The sequence below is a fragment of the Phyllopteryx taeniolatus genome, chromosome 16 (assembly GCF_024500385.1).
Source record: "Phyllopteryx taeniolatus isolate TA_2022b chromosome 16, UOR_Ptae_1.2, whole genome shotgun sequence".
Classification (NCBI taxonomy): Eukaryota; Metazoa; Chordata; class Actinopteri; order Syngnathiformes; family Syngnathidae; genus Phyllopteryx; species Phyllopteryx taeniolatus.
This window is the reverse complement of record NC_084517.1, coordinates 16,321,426-16,343,651: the sequence shown is the minus strand read 5'-3', so window position 1 is coordinate 16,343,651 and position 22,226 is coordinate 16,321,426. Positions and strand designations below refer to the sequence as shown.

Below are 22,226 nucleotides of genomic sequence, written 5' to 3'. Positions count from 1 at the left end.
GTGTCACCAACATTGTACTGTACTCGTGTATTTCCAACAGACAGGACAGAGACTCTCCACGCCTCGCTTTTTCAGCCCCGGGGTACATATGAAATTATAAATATTGCTATATACTGTGTTTCCTGTATTAAGCCAGCTAGATCTCGCTTCATATCTGTAAACATTTATTTGTGTTGAAAAAGCTCACGTAATATGTCAAGAATAGCCTTTGCAAAACATTAAGAACATCCCCAGGCTATTACGAACCCACCATGTGCTTTATGTCTGTCCTTGTCTTGTCCCGTTTGACCTGATGTTTTTTTTTTTTTCTCGCGGTTCCTACCAGGCTGCTCTCTACCGCCGTCCTCTAGATTCACTTAACCTTTTGTCCAACAACAGGGGCAGAGCGATGGTAGTTCTTTATCTGATTTCTCCGGCCGAAACGGGTGGTCTAAGCTCGACCTCGACACTCGTCTTTTTCTTTTATCTTTTACATGAGGTGATAAGGTGATTTATTTTAAAAGCTTGCCTCATGATTCTTTTTTTTTACCTCCCTTTCAAAACTACTTTATTGATGTATTGAACACACAAGACACACACACACATTTTGTAGAAAATGTCAGCAGAGTTGATAACTGCAAGATGACACTTCAGCTTGTACTGACCGATTTAAGCAATTTTTTCTTCTAAACATTTGAAAAAAAAACAGCTTGCGAAAAGTCAATTTCTTGTGAGTGTACAGCGTCATATACACTTTTTAAACACACAAGACAACTGTGTGTGAAGGATCATTTGGGCCATACTGTAAAGAAAAAAAATATTATATTACAAGAATAGAGAGAATGTTGAGAAAAAATAATTTAAATAATAAAAAAAAAAAAAGATTGTATTTGGGGGATAATTTTTTTTCAAGAAAAATTTTATTTCGTTCTATAAGTTTCTATGAGATCATATTTAATAGGAGAAAGGCATTATTATTTTCAATGCTTCTGGAGATTGGCTTCTCTTTGGTCGAGCTCGTCGTGTACTTTCTCCCCCCCCCCCTCCGAGGACTTTCTGTCTGACTTTGCCAGAAGTGCTGAGGCGGCTCCCCGGTCACCGGTAGGGGAAATACCATGCGTGGTTTTCTCACCGAGACGAAGGCCCGTCGTGACCGTGCCCTGCCAATCATTTTGATGTCTGGGGTTGATGCAATCGTCCCGACGGCCTCGTTAACAGCCTCTAATTTTAAACATTTAAACAGCTTCTTGAAGTGATGCCCCCTTCATTTGCATGGTTTTGCCTTATTCCCTGCTTGCTTCTGTCATCACCTGCTACCTCGCCTCCTTCACATGCAGACCGTTGTCCACGGTGTCCTTGACTGGTCCTGCTGAATGGCAACAAGCACTGCAAACAAGCTGCGCTTTTGGGCTGGACCAAACAATAATGTATCATATTGTATTGGTATCGCTTGTGGTACAATATCAACATCAAATATTTCCTATTAATGCCACACGATGGCGGGAAAGCACCACTTCTCTATTAGACAGCGCTATGGCCTGACTAAATAAAGCCTACCTCTCACTTTTATATTTGACAGGGCTTTGCCTTGAGCATAATAGAAACAGTAAAAAAAAAAAAAAAATCAGCAAATAAAAGAGGATCGGTAACAACTTCATGTAGCTGAAATCGTGACTAGCGAATCACAAATTTTGCGAGGGAACATTTGCCATCAAATACAGTGCAACCTCGGGTTACGAATTTAATTCGTCCCGTGACGCTGTTTGCGACCTGCAATGATTGCAAATCGATGTAATATTTCACCTTGAAATTTGTCGAAATGTTAATAATTCGTTACAGCCCCAAAATGAAGTCATGTTTACCTTATTTTTATGGCCGTGTGGTAAAAATAAATACTGTACAACATACAAATAGGTGAAAGCATACTCCATTGTAACAAAATAACACCGTGTTCGCGAGTAAATGACTGTGTAATGTCTTAGCCTTTTCACATACATTACTTGATGTTCGGTTAGCTCGCTAGCCAGCAGTCTCAAGCCATCAAGTTTCTGCCCACAATCCACCTTTGACCATGGTACGAGTGTGTTAGCCAGGCTTGGTGGAATAAATAAATCCCCTTCCATTTCGAACGTGCCATCTCACTGCATGATTACACATTGTTTACATTCTCCATGGTTACCGCTAGCCGGATAATGGCCGCCCAATCCAACAATGCGCCGCAGCTTTCACATTGAAATGTAAGATGTGTGGTCATGGTAAATATAAACAATGCTGTGTGCAGGCATGACGTGTTGAAAAGCCAGAGTGAGGATAAGATGTTTAGATGAGAAGATGGATGGATGGATAGTCTATTGTTGTCAATTATGGTACTGTATAGATACAGGATCAATAATCAATAGCGTATCGTTATCACTTAAAATATATTTTTAAGATGTTTTCTTTTGATGCAGAATCTCTCATTTGTGTTGTTTCAGTGAAATACAAAACTACAAACTCGCCGTCTCCAGTCGCCCTGAGGCAGAAAGGCATCCGTGTTTAACGTGAAGCCTGCGAGCGCGTTCCAGGCTGTTTGCTGCATTATTCTCAGCGGGGAGCGATAGCAGGTCACCCTTGGGGTGGGGGAAACGGCGCTCTGAATGATGTTGCCGAGTGCTCGCTATTGTTGTCGTCTCATTCCGTCACTAAGAAAAGAGAACACAGTGATGCTAAAAACAGGCTGCGCTTGCCTTTGTGCACCTCCGACTGAAGTATGCTTTAACAGGCCTGTCGAGTCGACGAGTGAAGAGCAGGCGTGACGCATGCGGAATACTCTGACAATATTGATGGAGTTGCTGTCCAAAAAGTACGAGTCTGGATGAGAGTGAGACGGCAGACACTTTCCAAAAAAGTCTAGCTGGCAAAAGTACTCACACTCTGTATGATGGATGAGGAATATCTCGCTCCAAATCTGTTACCGTCGTTGTTAGGGCTGCCTAGTTCACGTTTGGTTTTTTTTTGTTTTTTTTTTCCACAACTTATGAGACCTCCAGATCTCAACTCTCAGATCTCTTACTTCCCATCACTGCAAGAGAGTCAAGCTAGGATTCAAACTAGTTTGAGAAACACTGGAGCTTTAGACTTGATCAAGATGCGTGAATGAGCATGAGGGGGAGGCGAGTGTCTAAATTTCTGAGAACCAGGCAAGATGTCGAGACAGTTTGAGCAATGCGTCTAAAGGCTTCAGCCTTTCAGTTTGGCCTCTGTGCTACCGCTCTCCAGATGATCAGGAACAAAAGCCGGGCGGTTCCCTCGCAGTCCTCCGGCTTCACTTTGAGAAAGCACTCCACATTCTTACTCTGATAATAGGAGACCACCCATGTGCCTGTCCAAACCCAGAGAGCGAGATGCAGTGGTTCAAGTCGGACTTTAAGCTAAATGTTCTGGAAAAATCTGCTTCAAAATACATCATGCGTGGTGTAATTGGTAAACTTCATGAGACCTACATATACATTATAGATGTTTGAAGATAATTGCTGAAAATGTGCAAAGACTGAGATCTATGTATGACCTAATTGTGGAGATATAGCGTTAAATTGTTTTTCACGATTTCAGTAGGCTAAAACGATGCCTAGTGACACACTTGGGCTCAGGTTATACACTATATTACACACTTGAGCGCTTTCATTTGCATGAATGGCTATCCGGCACAATTACGAGTTACTTAGTTATAATGACTTGAGAAATTTCTACCACTACAGCATGCAGTAACCTAGCGAGCTATGCTAACACCCTGAAAATGCATCGTCCCTGGATGCCACAATTTAGAGGAACAGCTCGTTGTTGTTAATTAAATTCTCAAGTGTTATGTATTATGTAGAATGTGGTTCTGGGGACACTGTTGAGGGTGTGTGGCTTAAAGTTTGGCAAAAGCTGTTGTTTTGTATAACAGTTGGGAAAATATGACGTAAAACATGGCCTCTAATCAAATTTTTATGACGGGCCTGGTATGGATTCATTCAGTTTTTGATTGACAAATGACAACAACTTGGAGAAGATTGTGTTGACTTTGACATAACCACCTAATAGACATAATGGTCCGGGGGATGAAAACACTGCTGGGGCTCCGGAACGAGCTTGTTTATTTCTCACTTGCGGTCCTGACCTTTTTCTCGCCATATGTGACTTTTTTTTGTCTGTGTCCGCAGGTTCTTCCTATTACGACAACGTGAGGCCGCTGGCGTACCCCGACTCTGACGCCGTCCTCATCTGCTTTGACATCAGCCGCCCCGAGACTCTGGACAGCGTCATTAAAAAGGTCAGTGGCTTGTTTTTATCAAATCCCCACACATGTGGCTTGGCAACGTAATAACGAATGGCAGCCCCGGCGCTCGTTTTTATCTCATCAAAATATCCACTTGACCTTTAATCCTCAGCAGAATGGTAGGTCAGATGGGGAGTCGGGTGGGGGGGGGGGGGCATGAGATACGCAAATGAGCCTTGAGAAGATGTATCAAAGAGGAGAGGCTGCACACAAGCTTCACGCTTAATGAGCCTGGGAAAAAAGAGAGCAAAAATCCGGTTTATAGATGGAGAGGAGATGTGGCGGCGGTCACACTCACGGTAAATCATCGATTGCTTTTGGAGACAGTTGACCCAGGCTAAGGTTGTGCTAGTCATTAAACAAACAAACCAACAATTTGTGGAAAAGGTATACAGACGTAAAGCAGTGATTCCCGAGCATTAGTGTACCCTGAGGGATCATCAGGTGTGTCGTGGGAAATGAACCAAATAGACATATTTTCTCTGAAAAAGATTTATTAACTACTAGTAATGTATCTTTGTCTGTCTATAGATCGAGAAACTATTGCCTTTGCACCTGTATGCAGTTAATATAGCTTTCATGATGACAGCAGTTTGACACTGGATTAGTCTGACTTGCCTTTACCATGTTTGTTCTATGTAGTCATTTGTATATTCACAGTTTCCTATTCACCTATTCTAATTATTTTCTGTGGAACCTATCCCCAGCTATTCACTGAAAAACTCAACTATTAGCAGTTTTCTGATGGTCCAGGCCCCTGCAGACTTTGTAAATATAATCCAGGACACCCTCAAATATCTGGACAAGCCTCAGTGGAGCCTGTCAACATATCCACCGTCAAGCTTTTTGGTTTTCCCATGAATCCCCTCGACACAGGAGAGGGGTGGGAGGGTTGCCGTGACCCCTAACCCCTAGCCGTCGCCCTGTAAATCTCATCTCAGGGCCGCAGTCGAAACCTGTCGCAACAACGGCCGTCCCAAATTAGACTCTTGATCTGTGTTGACGATCAAGGCCGCCACAGAGGAGCGAGGGTTAAACGATCAAATCCTTTGATTTGGTGCTTGATTTCAGGGTAGGGGCCGGGCTTGAGAGGTCAGAGGTTGTTTTAAACACAAAGGCTGAGTGGAGTGCCTGACGTTGGGCACTTGGCATGTAGAATATTCCGGGCTGCGGTGTTCTTGTGCATTTGTGTCACACACTTTGAGCAAACTGTTGTTTCAGCTGCGCTTCACACACACACGCTAGAATACATTTGTTTGTCCATCCATCCATTTTAATACCACTTATCCTCACTAGGGTCACAATTGACCTGGGAGAAGTGATGATCACCCTAGACTGGGCGCCAGCCAATCGCAGGGCACATATAGACAAACAAGCATTCACACTCACATTCACACCAAAGGACGCTTTCGAGTACAGTGGTGCCTTGAGATACGAGTGACTCCGAGATGCGAGCCATTGTTCAGACTATATTTGGCTTGACTGCAGACTTGCGAAATGAGCGCTTTATCGTGGCAGTGAACTCACCTCACTTCCCAGTGAGCAACACTCTGGCAAATAGTGAACAGTTCTTCAAAACAGAGGCGTCAAAATGTCTATTGCCACTCCCAGTTGAAGTATACCGTCAAATTAAAAGAAATTAACGTTGTCTATTTAAAACAACCACATAGCTAAGCCTTTCAGTCTGCTAGCTTAATGCTAAAGATAAATAGCATCCATGTTGCTTTGCTATAACCTTTTAAGCAACAGATTGAACACAAATAAATTGTGCAGCATAACATGTAGACAGACAATATAAACAGTACTTACTACTTACGATTTTATATTTATCCTCTGCGAAGATCAACTAATATTAGTGTCGTACCAATGAGCTGGGAGAAGATGAGACGTCTCAGTAGACAGTATTGCTGTCAATCTGTTTGACACTGCCCCTGGTGGCCAAGGTGGCTGCACCAGAAGGAGCCGCACAACGGCCATTCAAATGATGCAGTGTGACCAAACCCGTTTATTTTCAAAATTCTATTTAATTATGTATGTCATTACTGTTTGTTTTAAGTGTAATATTATGGAGTGCTATTTTTCCTCTTTCAAATGCATATTACAACAATTTTAATTGGGTTTTTTTTTGTAACCTAAAATGCACGATATACTGTACACAGAGAAAACCCGCGCAAGCACGGAGACAACATGCAAACTCCACACAGGAAGACCGGGGTCTGGATTTGAACCCCCAACATCAGAACTTTGTTTGTGAGGAAAATATTGATCGATTTACTGCAGTTGTGAGAGAATTGGCTATTAATTAACAGACATATGGCATTTCCGTTCAAGTTAATTAGATTTTCCGGTGCACTTGGACGGTGCGCAGACCTCTGCCAAAGACAGATGTACTACCAAATGGAACAGCCTCCTTTTTTTGGCCCTTTTTCATGCACGATAGCCACTCGCTATGGCCAAACCCAAATACTATGAGGTACGGTAATGCACAGCATATTTGTGGTTGACTATTCACAAAATCACCATTTTGTTCTGTGGAACCCTATCGTTCATGCTCCCGCTATAACGTGTTTTTTGTTTGTTTGTTTTTTGTTTTTTGCCAGTACACTTACTTACGGGAATGCTCTCATGTAGAAAAGGAGAGCCACAGTTGCCAATGCACTTTGCAGCCATTTATTGAACGGTTCCAAGAATGTACTATATGTTGAAGTGATACAGCTCGACTGAGAGATGAGCTTTGTATGTGAGGGAGGAGCTAAGTTTAGCCTGGGTTGTAACTGGAAGTACTTTTGGATACACTTACGTTTGGGTACTAATTGTCGCCGTACTGCTTCCAAAGGCACGTGCTAGACACATTGCATTGGGACTGGGAAAAAAAATCACAACCAAAAGTTAAAGGTCTGTTGTTGTTTTGTGCGCACAGTGGCAGGGGGAGACGCAGGAGTTTTGCCCCAACGCCAAAGTGGTGCTGGTGGGCTGCAAGCTGGACATGAGGACGGACGTCAACACGCTGAGGGAACTCTCCAAGCAACGCCTCATCCCCGTCACCCACGAGCAGGTAACATGGCCGCACGACCGACCATTCAATCACTCATCTTTGCAAATGTGTGTACTACTACTACTACTACTACTACTACTTGAATGCTCTCATTGATACTACTCGAATGCTCTCATTTACACTACTCAAATGCTCTCATACACACGCGTCTTGCTCTCATTTACACTGCTCAAATGCTCTCATACACACGTGTCTTGCTCTCATCAACACTACTCAAATGCGTTCACACGAGCACGTCAATCACATTCTCGCGCGCATCACTGGCATTCACGCGTTCATGTCAATGATGCTCACACGTGAATAGTGTAAATATTTTATTCGGTAAAATATTTCAAAAAGTGAAATTATAGAGATGAACTGCACACAATCAGAGAGCACCCGCGACCGAATAATGGCGTCTCGCCCTTGATAGACAAGCCAGCCTAGTCCTACGTCATACACGACACGGCTTCTGATTGGCCGACAATTACATCATATCATACAGCAATTACACATTAAAAGCAGCCATTTTAAATCAATGAGGAAAAGCGTTATTGTAACACAATAATCAAGTGCGAGAATGTGATTGACGTGCTCGCTTGAACGCATTTGAGTAGTGTTGATGAGAGCAAGACACATGCTTGTGAGAGCATTTGAGTTGTGTCAATGAGAGCATTTGAGTAGTGTCAGTGAGAGCATTTGAGTAGTATCAATGAGAGCATTTGAGTAGTGTTAATGAGACTGAGACTCATGCATAGGTTCGCAAACTAGGTCATAATTTTGTTTGAAAAGTCATGCGTAACGTTTAGGTTAAAAACATTTTTCGAGAACAAAGTCGGAATATTGTGAGAAGTTATCTTTGTGAAGGCAGATGTTCTGATATAGCGCTTGCAGGTGTACCTAATGTTGTGTCCAGTGAGTGCTCACGTTTCAGCAGAGGGGAATTACTTATTGTGGTCACCCCCCCCCCCCCAGATACGGCGTAGCGTGTCATCTTTTGTTTACACATCTTATTTACGCGAGCGCTCTGTTTCGCAGCTGCGGACGTTTTTTGTTCAAGGCCGCATCAATTTAGACAGCAAGGCAGACAGCTTTTTTGTTTGTGTGAGAGCTTTTGTGTGGCGCCCAACAAACAGAACAAGCTGATTCAAATTCACAGATTGGCCGAGCAGTTTATCAGGTCTGCCTCGGCCCGGCGCGGAGGTCGTAGAGGCTTAGCGTTGAAACATGCAAATAGGTACGCGTGTCCACAGTCACAACCTCAGCAAAACCTACGACAAAAGCGTAGAGCCCAGCGATATGTCAACATCTCACAAAATATAGAACATCTGATTTCATCTTTCATCCCCGCGAACTGAAGTACAGTGGTACCTCGACTTACAAGTGACCTGATTTATGAGTGTTTTGAGATACAAGCTGTCGCTCGGCCAATTTTTTGTCTTGACTTAGAAACAAAAATTTGAGTTGCAAGCGCTAGCTATGGTGGCAGTGAAGCAGTTTGGCAGATGGTTAACAATTCTTCAAAAAAGAGGTTTCAAGCACTTTAGTAAACAAAACTAAAACTAAAACAAAGACAATAACACGTGTACCCAACCAAATCACATGAACTTTGTCTTACAAAAGTCCACTAGCTTAATGCTAACACATAATGCAAAATGCCACGGACGGTCTAATGAAACTAGGATTGCTGTAGCGGTAATTATAAACTTTTGAACAAATTATATTTGAACACCAGCGATAGCAACACATTCAGGGCATACAACAATACTCACAGATATTTATTTTTGTATCCTCTGTGAAAAACAACTAATATGTGACCCTGCAGCATGAAACCGATTGGAAGTGGAACGGCCGTATTTTGAGCTACAGCCCATAAAGCGCGGACTAAGTGAAAAAGATATATTTTCAGATGTGATTCAAGCACCAGAAAAATGAGTAAAGATCACTTCCCATTTGGAATTGAGGAGAATTTATTACCCTAATGCTTTGAAAAAAAATGCGTTTATTGGGAGGGTACAGCGAAATCTCAGAGAAAATTCTGACAACAACGAGAACTCAACGACACTAATCGGCTACTGCCGCGCGCAAAACAAGGAAAACCTACATCATGGTTGGTATCAACAAAGCTTGGAGTTCTCTGCAGCCTCGGATTGAATTAAAATGTACAACATTACACACATGAACCAACAAGAGGCCGTAATACAGTCCCTCGTGGTGTAAACAAAACATCCATGTTGCTAGGGTAACGCTGTAACGCCGCTTCTAATGTTTAAACAGATGTCAACAGGGATCTTCACCAAATATTACCTGATTACCACAATTTATACATCATAAGAAAGCATTTTTAATTCCTTTTCAGACAATGTAAATAGCTCAAGGCCGTGCGAGGGTCACATATTATTACTATGAGGGGCCGTTAGGGACATTATTCAGGATTAACTCTCACACTTACTATTCAAATGCTTTCACACACACAAACTACTGAAAGGCTCTCATAAGGACTACTCAGACGTTACGCATGACTTTTCAAACAAAATTATGACCTAGTTTGCGAACCTTTTTCCCCCTGTACTTTTTTTCCTCATTTTACTGTGACTTTTTTTGACAAAAGTTAATTTTATCGTAATACTCTTAACAGTATAGCTTTTGTCCTACATTTGTGGATTTTCTTGGAATACAACTTTTTTCAAAAAAATGTCTCACATTTTGACTTTTTTTTCAGAAAATTACTTAGAAATTCTCTGAATCATACAACTTTTCCCGTATTATTACAACTCCTTTTTCATAACGTGACTTTTTTGAAAGATTTTCCTTTTTATTTGTAATATAACTTTTTTCTCACCATATTCCAGCTTTTTACTCGTTACGACGACTACTCTTTTACTTTCTTTTGTTTTTTCCGTGATATTACATTTGTTCAAAAATAAAAAAGTGAATATTTCATTATGCTTATTTAATCTTGACCTTATTTGTCTCAAACAAATATGAAAAATATCTTTTTTCCCCCAGTAATACTACAACCTTTCTCAAAAATAGTTTAATTGTGAAATTAGAACTTTTTTAAATAAAATTGATGCTTTTTCAAAAAAAGAAAACCTTTCTCAAAACATTAGGATAAAATTTTATTCTTGTAATTATTTTGGGGGGGGAACTCTCATGACCTTTTCTCACAGAATTACAACTTTGGTCTAAAAAAATTAAATAAACATTGTCAGAACTTTGCCGTTTTCTTGTTACATTACAACTTCTTTCTCATAAGATGTGGACTTTTGTTGAAAAAATAACGTATCATAATATTGAAAACCTTCTAATGATATAGAACTTAACTAACACCTTAATATTATTGTCACATTGTTCCTCCCATTTTTTTATTTTTTATTTTTGGTAATGTTGTGACTTTTGTTCCAAGGAAAAAAAAGGTCCCATAATAGTACGATTTATTTTTTCTGACAATATTACTACTTTTTTCCCCAAAAATTATTTTACTTTTTTTTTTTTTTTTTTTTTTTTTTAGCGCAACATTACTGCTTTTGTAGGAGTAGAAAGTACAGATATGTTTTCAAATTTAGGGAGTAAAAAGTCGTCCAAAAAATAAATGCTAAAGTACATTGATGGTCCCATGAGTGTCACACTGCAGAGGCCGTGCAGCGTAATCCAATCGTCCTCGCTCTTAAGCGCTTTGTTGATCTCAAATTGAGTTGTAAGCACAGCGGAGGCGATGTCAGTGCTTACAGACCACTGCTTGAACCTGACACATTTCCTCCGTAATCTGCCACAGATCACACTGTTTTCACGCCACCTTTTTTTTTTTTTTTTTTTTCCTCCCACCCATCGAGGACACAGATGAGTCTCACGTGTGAATCGTTTTCATGGCGCCTTGATGGAAGAATCAAAGGCGTGCAGATGAAAAGGATGAGCGTGTGTTTTGAGGAATCATGGGAAACGCTGATGATGGTCAAAGGAAGAAGTCATCATCACTCTGTTCAGCAGTTTTTAATTGAATTCAAACATATCAGTGAGGTAACCTTAGTGGATTCTATAAATCGCTTGAATACGACGACACCAGCACTTCGGACATTTTTGCACTTTCCTGTCAACATGTCGTCATCTTTGCTCTTGATGCGGCGACCATCAATGACAGCCTGTTTCAGGGTTACTCTCGAACATTCGGCACAGAAACAAAAAACATGACATTAAAGAAGTCAGACATGCCAGCATTAATGGGTCACTAGTGTCTGTGGATGGCTTGTGGAATGTTTTGTATAAGGGGCAGCTTACGATTTCTTTTCTTTGACTCACGAGCAAAAATTTGAGCTACGAGCGCAATATGGGCAGTGAACTCAAGTCGACTCACATCACAACAAGCAGCAGTTTGGCAGATCGTGAACAATTTGGTTCCAGTTAAAGTTTACTGTCAAACTGAACAAAGAGAATTACACGTTGTGTTGTGTACGTTGTGCATTTAAAAAAATAATAATAATAAATTCTTAAAAAGACATACTTTGTCTTATGACAGTCTCCTTAACTTAATGCTAACAAACAATGCAAAACGCCATGTATGACTTTTTACAATAACAAACAATAACTATTCTCAAAAAATACAACTTTGTCGTAACAACTTTTTTCTACAAAAATGTATCTTTGTTCAAAGAAAAATATGACTGTTCTCAAAACGATACAAATTTTTTTTGTAAAAATATTACCTTTCAGAACCTTCAAACTTATGTTGAAAACACTTTTTTTCCCAAATAAGATTTTGCTACTTTTCTAATTCATTTATTTACTGGATTTATTTTTGTCTGTGTAGTCTTGAACGATCCACATTGGGTTTTGTGTGCTTTGCAGGGCAGCACCGTTGCCCGGCAGATGGGGGCGGTGGCCTACGCCGAGTGCACGTCCAAGGTGTCGGAGAACAGCGTGCGGGACGTGTTCCACGTCACCACGCTGGCGTCGGTGCGCCGGCCGCACAAGCCGCCGCTCAAGCGCAGCGCCTCCCGCCGGGGGCTCAAGTGCGTGTCGCAGCTGCCCCTCCCACCGCTGCCGGGTCGGACTGAGCCCGCGGACCAAGCGCCTGTCCTGAGGAAGGACCGGGCCAAGAGCTGCGTGCTCATGTAGAAATGATACGTGTACAGAAATATATGCCAGAGGACGCCTATTTATTGTTTTTGTTGCACTGCAGGAGATGAAAAATGAAGTTGCACTGTGGAAATTTGCTTTGTGTGTGTGTGTGTGTGTTTGTGTGTGTGTGAGTGTGTGTGTGTGTCATTTTGTGTTGTGTCAAAATGATGGAGAATCAGGCCTAAAGGAACACAGCACACACAAGGACGCTGCCGTAGTGGAAGTGTGGCGAGTGAAGAGGACGGGCATATTCAAGCATCCCAGGAGGACGATGATGATGGGGGGGGGCTACAAGGATAGGAGCCATGAGGCGAGTGAGTGGTTTGTTTTTGAGCAGTGCACACGCGTCGCTACCACAAGTGCATTCTATTGAGAATATGAACACATTTGCTTATGTTTGCAACATTAATGTTGTGTTTGTTGTTTTCTGTTACTCCTCTTCGCTCACAATTGCAAAATAAAGCGCCGGCTTGACTGCAGATGGCAACGTTAATTGCTGGCTGCTGTTTCTTTATTAGCGCAGCACACATGCGGATGATGTCATTAACGCCTAATGCTTGAAAGGCTGATGGCTGGAAATGAAAAGCGCGTTCCCATACTGCTGTGACAAATAATGTCGTGTATATCCTGTTTCATACATTTCACAGCAAGTACAACCACAAAAATACTTTTGATCTCCAATTACCACCATCCTGACCAACATTAAAATTAGTAGGACACATAACTGCTAGAGTGGGGACCCCCTACTTGTGTATGGTATTCAAATAATACACGGGTTCAAATATTAGTTTTTTTCTTCTTCTTTTAAACAATATAAAAACGGGCCATCATTGATGTTAAAGTTTATGTAAAGACATTTGAATGCTTTATGTGGTTTAAGCTAGTTTTAGCGCACTAGGGACACAGATACTAGCGTTGCGTTACAGCGCAATGTTAGTATTATTTTACAGAAAATACACTTTTCATGACTTACCTTGGGGCCGTCTGTCCGTTGACCGATTTGCGGATGGCCGCATCGCTTTATTCAGAGGTTTTATGGGGTTTAACCATAATTACCTTTTAAAAGAGTGCAGACTAACTACCTGTACTTGACATAACATTAGCTGTTGTAGCCCATAACAACAAAGCATAATTGCCTTAATTAAAGCTTTTGTACACAACTAAGCCAATTATGTTGCTTGCCACTCATCTTGATAGCGAGCGCCGCTTTAGTATTGTGCATGCGCCGCTTCATGATTACGGCCTTGTTCTCCAGTCGGATGCCGAGTCTCTGCGGACGAGGAGATCATAAAAGCGTAATAAAAGTGCGCTCCGCTCTCTCTCGTGCTTTGTCAGCTAGGCTAATGGGATGCAGGATTTCCTACTTGGTCTTCCTGCACGCCGAGCTAACAACACAAGCCTGTTCTTTGCTTGGTGGTCAGAGAAACCCAAGGTGCATATGTGGACTGTGTGAATGGACTGTCACCCCCACCTACCCTCTCGAATCCCGAATTAGTCACTGACGTCATGGCAACCGCAGTGACGGCTGTGCTTCAGAATGCTAATGAGCTCCCGGTGGTCACTGAGACGTGCTAACACTTACCTGCCACCACAACGAAAGAGGAGAGAGCCAGAAAATGGAAATCACTTCGGTAAGCCCACTGTGTAGCATGGTGCACTAGTGGTTGGCACATCCGCCTCACAGTTCTGAGGTTCAGGATTCGAATATTAGCTCTGGGCTTCCTGTGTGGATCGCGTGTCTTTCCCATTCTTGCTTTTGCGCTCATATTCCAAAACATGCATGTTATGTTGATGGTTCAGGTTCAAATGTGAGTATGAATGGTTGTTGGTCTATAGGTGCCCTTTGATTGGCTAGCAACCGGTCCAGAGTGTACTCCGCCTCTCGCTCAGACTCAGTTGGCTTGGCGTTCCAGCTCACCCGATACCCTAATGAGGACAAGCGATATAGAAGTTGGACAGATCGATAATGCAATTCTTTAAACTGTGAGCTTTGTTAGCTGCACATTCGTAGCATAACGTTACCATTTTGATTTATGAACTAGAAACAATGTACGATGTTTACGGATCACACAAGTGCATTGCTGTTCTTGGAGCAGACAAAAAGTGTATCTGTTGATTTATGACTATGCGGATGACCGCATAGCTTTATCCAGATTTATCTAGGTCAACAAAAAAAAAGCAAAAACATTTCTCCTCGACCTCTCGGGAGTATGTAGCTAGCCTTATTAGCTAAGCTGGTTAAACTTGCTAGTGCCACAGAGAGTGGGCCTCACGAAACATTTGAGCAAACAACAGCATAGCATTATTAGATGACAATATTCGATTCGTTCGTGTTTACATATATCATCCATACATCAATTTTCTGTACCGCTTCTCCTCACTAGTATGAATTAAATAAATGATATACATGTATTTAGCTTTTGTCCGAAGACACCAGCCATACAAAACAATATTTTTTCGCAAGTTCGGCTTCAAACGTTCATGTAATCAAACCGTAGTCATGCTTGTTAGCTTAGCATACACAAGAAGTCAGCTATACCGTTTCATCAGATTGCATGGATCAGTTTGTGATGGAAAATGACGTAATCCTGCTAAATGGCTAGCAAACTGAGTTCAAAGCAACTGTTTGCGCTTTTTGGAGGTCAACAACTAAAATATTCACGCAAACTAGCACAATATCACACGTGTAGCTGGGATAGAAAAAAAGCAATTCACATTCCTGGAACCTACCGAGTCCAGCTGGTGTCTTCTCTGCATCCGGCCCCGTCGTGTCATCCAAATAAATCCAACCTGGCCTCCAGACAGGCCCGCGGCGACGCTCAGGCTCGGGCACCCCGAGAGAGCGTCGGCTTGGTTCAATGTTGGCTCATCACAGAACTCAACACTGCAGCCAAAACCACAAATGTGAAGGCGCGTTGGCTTCCATGAGGACGAATGAGCCAAAATTGTATAGCAGTTATAGTTACTTACTAGTGTTTATTACGACGGCCAGAGGTGGCAGAACTACTCACGCTCTTTACTTAAGTAGAAGTACAGATACATCTGTAAAAAAAATAATAATAATAATAACAATACAATAAAAAATGGTTCAATTCAGATTCAGCACTTGTTCTTGAGTAAAAGTAAATAAAAAAAAAACTATCAACAAAAAAATTGTTATAGTCAATACCTGTTTAGATAACTGGCACAAGAACAAAAAAAAACTTCTCTGCACAGTAAAAATAACAAAATAGTCTCCCTTTTTTTTTATTTACATACATAATGGTTGTCCTGAGAAGAAAAAAACATCATGTTACATCGCATGTTGTTGTTTAAGAGCTAGCTATCATTGGCACTAACATTGTAAAAGGAATTTTTTTTTTGAATGCCAGAAGCTTGTGGTATTTAGACTGGCACAAAACAGAACACAACACATTCACACATCGCAATGATTCTGGTAGCTGACAGGATCAAACAATTCTCTTAAATAACGCCTTGGGTAGGGAATGTCATTAATGCTGACTGGTTCACGTTCCCATGTCACGGGTGTCTCTTTTTTTTCCCGCCTTATGAGAACCTAAAAATTCAGTCGATCAACATCTCAACCCAGTTGATCTCTATTTATGCCTTTTTCACATCGTGTTACCATCCACGGAGATTAAAAAAGTAACAAGCCTATTTTGATGGAGTATAATGTTGAGATATTTCAGTCAGAAAACACATCAGGTAAAGTACAGCTACCTGGGCAATGTACTTTCGTCCAGTAACACACGTTGTACTTCACTGCAGGCGACCCAAAAAAATATACAGATTTTTTGGGCTTTTTTTTTCTCTGATCTGGAAAAATGAAGCGTTTTACAAAAATGGATCTTTTGGCAGATCTTGTGTGCTTCTGTGGCTGCACATAATCACAGTGTTTCTTCTCTGATGGCTGCAGACAAGGAAACAAGTAAGGCCGTGGCGCAATCATAGGCGACCAGGGCTTTATGCTCTCCTCGCTGTAATTTTAGTTTGTTGGCCCACGACCCCATGAAGCTGGGACAAAAAGTGTAACTTATCGTCGCTAGAACGCCACAAAGAAAGTTTCACCTGAAAGGAAACAGGATGTCATCTCCTATCGAGTTCACACAGTGTGGAATATCCAATACTGTACACACACAATCCACTTTGTAAATCTAATACAAGGGCTGTATTAAAAATTAAAAGAAATTTGATTAATAGCAGCACCAATTAAGCTAGCTCAATGAATGGGACTCAATCAGAGCACATGTGCGTTTAATATTCACATTTTTTTGAATGAGACATTTGGAGATTGATTAAATAAAGTGTAGAGATTTGTTCCACTATAATTGCTGAAAACGTGTAAAAACTGAGAACTACATAGTACTGAATTCTGGAGATATAAGATTGAACTCTCTTTCAGCATTTCAGTTTTCCTGAATGTTTTTTTGTTTTGTTTTTTGAGGGGGGGCTGGCTAAAACAGCGCCCAATGACACACTTCGGCATCTGGTAGAAGTTGCCTCTCCCGAACTACATAAGAACTTGAGCAACTCCATTCGTATCAGTGCGTGTCTGGCGCAATTGCGAGTTACTTACTAGTGTTTATTACGAGGCCCAAGCCTGTTAGCCTACAAGCCAGCTTTCAGCAGATGCACAGTATTTTTGCAGCTCAAGCATGTAGGGATGCGTAGTCATGAGAAACATGCAAGACAAAGTTGCATCCATTTTCCATGTCTTAGTATGAGTATTTGATTGACAGACGACAGAAGGCGCATTCAGCGGACACACTCACATCATTCGAACGGCTTGATTTTTCATGTTTTTGAAGCCTCATTTTATATACTTGCTTCAGAATGCTAATGATTTTCTTAATCATTCAAATTTGGCAGGGTTGTTAACAACAGCCTTTTCTGTGGTGTGTCAAATATACATTTTAATTTTCATTGACAGGTTCTTTGATGATAAATAGCAGTACTATTGGGGCAATGAATGGGAATCAATCTGGGAATCATGCAGGACATGCATGCTATTAATTTTTGCAGCCTGAATACGATTCCATAATGTGGGGATTTTTCCATAAGATCAAAGCCTATTGAAAAAAAATTCCCCCTTAACAAGGACAATCATGCTCATTTTTGATTGACCCCGTTAATGATTTATAGCAGCAGAAGGACTCAACAAATGGGATTCAATCCGAGTCCAAATTGTGCGTCCCATGTTGGACAATTCTCTCAATCCAAATATGTAATGATTCCAAAATATTTGTCTGCTACCAACTGGAGCTCAAAGGCAATCAACCAACATTAAACCGATGACGCCATGGCTTAGCCTCATGGCGTCCAATCAGCATGCGCGGAGCAAACAAATTCTTCGCATCCACTCAGAATGCCAAGACATCATTGTGTATACTCTTCACAGCCACTAGGGGCTGTGATGTATTAAATCAATTGACCTTGTTTTGGTATTCGCTCACAATGTACGACGGAATTGCCACAGCGACTTGAACTACTGCCAAGCAAAGAAAAGCCAACATGGCGCCATTAAGTCACGCTGCCTGGCTGTTGTCGTCATGGCGACACGAGCCAGAAGACTTCAAAACCTCACAGCGTCCGTCTGTCCGCCAGTCTGTCTGCCCATATGTCTGTCTGTGGCGTCATGTGACTCGGTGCCAGGTGCACCTTTGGGAGAGCGAGCGCGGGTCACTGCCCATGTCAGTCCTCAGCCAATCAGGGTTCTTTGTTCACCCAATGGCCCCGTCCCCCTGAAATCTATAGCAAAGTGGTCGACACACCCTTCTGTGCTCTGGGACCACATTTGATTTTTAAAATGGACAGATCGGCCAGGTCATTTGTAGATGAGGCAAAAAAACAAAACAAAAAGTTTTGCATTTTGGATGCAAAATATGTAATATATTGTATTTTAGTTGTCAAAGAGAGCAAGCCATTTTCAACACTTTGTATTGGTCAATAATATATCAAATTAATATGAGCCATCATTTGGCCCATATTTTGCTTCGCTTGAGGTATGTGAACTGTATGATGGCAGTGAACTCAATTCAACTCACTTGACAATAAGCAGCAGTTTGGCAAATATTGAACAATTCGTCAGAAAAAGAGGCTTCAAGCTGTTTAATGCCACTCCCAGTTAATGTTTAGCGTCAAACTAAACAAAAAACTGTACTTAAAAAAAACATGGCTTTGCCTTCGGAAAGTCCGCTCATCTTAATGCTAACAAACAATGCAAAACGCCATTGACATGCTAACGGTTAGCATCACAAGTGGCTGTTTCAGAAGCAACAAATATCTGAACACACACGGTGGAGCAGATAATATAACAATACTCACAGGCATACATTCTCTATTCTCTATGAAAAATGACTACCATTATAGCATCTTACTAAGTGACTTAAATTATTAGCAGAAGAGGAAATTGGAGTCTGTATGATTGGATTATACTGTAATGTCTGTCAGGGGCCAAGGCCAGCACACCAGAAGGAGCAGAACAACGAACTGGATTTGAGGATTAATGCACCAAACTGTTTGATAAATTACATTCTATTTACTGATGTTATTACTCTTTTTTATATAAAGTACAATATTTTAACATGTAATTGTCCCTTTTTAAAAAACACAAACATTTTTGTTTTCTGTAGGGGGGAGGCTGGAACAGATTATTGGCATTTCCATTCATTTCACTGGGGGAAAATGATTTGAGATATGAGCGTTTTAGTTACGAGCATGGTCATGGATGGAATTAAACTCCTATCTCAAGGCACCACTGTGTATTCTTTTTTGTTTGGTATTCTTTACAAAAAAATAATAAACCAAATAGTTTTAAAAATAGAAGAAGGATTTAAAAGAATGAAAACTAATATATATATACATTAGAATTAAAGAATGACGGACAAATAAAACATCTAATGCAAAAAATATTTTAGGACACTGGAAAATATAAATTACCGATTGGCCGGATTCAAGAACAGAGCAGACCACATGTGGCCCGTGGGCCATATTTTTCCCACCACTGGTATATAGCACGTCCAATATGCCCATCCGCTCCCTGCTGTGCCGCAATAGGCCTCTAATTCACACACACACACACACACAGACACACGCACACACACACAGACACACACACACTGCCTTAATCTCCACACACCAGGTGTGTCCAAACACATGCCCGCTGCCTCGCAAAGCGCCAGGAAGCGGCAGCGTCGCCCGGCAAGTTGCTCGGGCGATGAAAGGAAGCAATCAAACAAAAGAAGACAAGATGAAAGTGTGGAAGCAGCTGGCGGGCGGGCGCCCCGAGAAAAGAACTTCGGTGGCGGCTTTATTACATGGCGGGCCATCCAGCACTTAGCAGGAACCCTTCACTCCTTCACGCCATTTTTACGACCGGTTTTCAATGTAACTCGCAGACAACAATTTCTTCTTCCTGATCACTTGTTACTAGGCAGATGACTGAATGATGATTTTAGCCTTCTCGTCTCCCGCTTGTCCGGTGGTAAGGCCCCAGTGTACGGGCGCCAGACTGAGATACGAGTGACCCCGCTTTGACTTGCGAGCAAGTATTTGAAATGCGAGGGCTGGACGGTGGCAGTGAACGCAACTCACTTCACAGTAGCAATTTGGCAAATAGTGAGCAGCCACACACACACACACACATACACTCTGTTAATTAGAAATAAAAACAGACGCGCACATTTGCTCATCGAGTTTTTTTTTTTTTATGCAAATCAATTATCCGTCTATTAAAATAGCAGACAGTTGTTTTTTGTTTTTTTCCCCCCCGCAGGCCGGCAATACGAGTCAACACGAACAGCGATAAAAGGGCAACAAGCTTGTTTATGAGGCCAATGACGTGTTTGCTGATTCATTGTGATGAGTACTTGGGAGAATTTGTCGCCGCATAACTAGAAGAGCTTACCGCGGCTCATTTTGATACCCTTGTCGCTTGTGTACAGGAGCAGGTTGGCATTTGAGCTGGGCCAAATGGAGTCTTGTTGTTGACTGGAAGCAGACGCGTTGTTTGCGCTTCGTCTCTCTCTCTCTCTCTCTCTTTCTCTCACACACTCACGCACACACGCACGCACACACAAGCTCCTTTGTGGAACGTCTGACATTGCCAATTTCCACTGCCTGGTTCCATACTCCATACATCCTTCCAACTCTCCCTGGAGACCAGAGAAAGGATGAAAAAGAAAGACAGGTGACATATTAGATGGGAGGAATATAAGAGACAATATTTTTTTGTTTGTTTTTTAGGTACAGTGTCATTAAAATACATATCGATACAAACAGAACATGTTCAGCACATTTTCATGCTTGGTGATAAAACGACACAACTTTTCTGACACATGGTCTTTCATGGTCATCAAATGTGAAACAGTTGAAACAAATTCATGTCACGTAAAAAAAAAAAAAAAAAAGGGAAAACAGGAAAATAATTTATTCAAATTTTTATTTTTATTTTACTTTATGTGTTTATTATGGATTTACTATTTTGATAGATAGATATGGATCAATAAACATATTGAAAAGCAAGGGGAATTTTTTTCATGCTATTAATAATAATAATAAGAAGAAGACAAAGAAGAATTAAAGTAATAAATACAGTATAATTATGTTTTCCTTAATACCAGTAATTATTATTCTAATAAATAAATATTCATCAATAACAAAATATTTTAAAAGGCAGTCATTTATGACTTAAGTGTAATGTTTGAAATGTATAAGAGCCATTATTTTGACGAGCCAAATACTAAAAATTGTACAAAGTGAATGGAACTGTGTTGCATAGGGATTGAGGAATATTGCCATGGAAACATGCAGTCCATGTTCAACATATAGTCTGCGTATTAAAATGCGACCTCAACGCTCGTGACAAATGACATCAGCGAAACAGCGGGAGCCTTCTGCGCAATCACATATTAAAGCACTAAAGCACCGAAAGGAAACATTCTCTCCACTTTTGAATTATTTCATTTCATATTATTCTCCTCTGACTCGACTGCTTAGTTCTGGATGAGCCCGCACTGTCTGTGTTGCAGACCCCAAAACAAAAGTGCACGTTCCGTCTGACTACACCGTCCCAAATTGCTGCCTGTGATTTCATTCCTTTCGGATGCGACTGCTTGTCCATTTCTATGTAAATGTTCTGCTCCGAGCAGCCCAGCATGCTTTCATCCTGCTGAATATAAATCATGACTTGGCAGAGAAAAGAGAAGAAATTATGACTGGAATATTTTGTTTAAAGTTCTATTTGAAATATCATTATTAAGTAAATATATAGTAGCGCTTCATACATTGGCACAGCAAACAATCATCGACTTTTAGCCTACGAGCGCTGTACGGTGGCAGCCACTCAACTGAATTGTGTTAATTCAGCAACACGGGAGGGTTTTCAAGCATGAATGGCCTTTTTAAGGTCATGCAACAGCATTTCAATGAGATTCAAATCCGAATTTTGACTTGGCGACCTTTATTGTGTTGTTGTTGTTTTCAAGCCATTCAGAAGTTGCCTTGCTGGTGTGTTTTGGATCTGCAGAACCCAAATGCGCTTCAGCTTGAGGTCACAAACTACTAGCCGAACATTCTCCTTCTGGATTTTCTGCTAAAGAGCAAAATTCATGGTTCCATCAATCACAGCAAGTTGTCCAGGTCCTAAATAAAGAAAGCAGCCCCAGACCATCGCATTACCACTGACATGCTTGACTGTTGGTATGATGTTCTTTTTCTGAAATGCTGTGTTACATTCATGCTTCATGCTACACCTTCCAAAACGTTCAACTTTTGTCTCGTCAGTCCATAATAATA

The 22,226-nt window shown here is 41.2% G+C and overlaps 1 protein-coding gene across 1 annotated transcript in view; it reads left to right on the top strand.

Annotated features, from left to right (window-relative positions):
* The window catches only part of LOC133465868 (rho-related GTP-binding protein RhoN-like), a 37,295-nt gene extending 24,371 nt beyond the window's left edge, over positions 1 to 12,924 (top strand). Inside the window, exons 3-5 of the mRNA XM_061749018.1 lie at positions 4,164 to 4,273; positions 7,200 to 7,334; positions 12,159 to 12,924. Coding sequence (XP_061605002.1) covers positions 4,164 to 4,273; positions 7,200 to 7,334; positions 12,159 to 12,428 — 515 coding nt within the window. The 3' untranslated portion in view covers positions 12,429 to 12,924. The remainder of the gene's footprint in view (positions 1 to 4,163; positions 4,274 to 7,199; positions 7,335 to 12,158) is intronic.
* Positions 12,925 to 22,226: the final 9,302 nt, after the last annotated feature.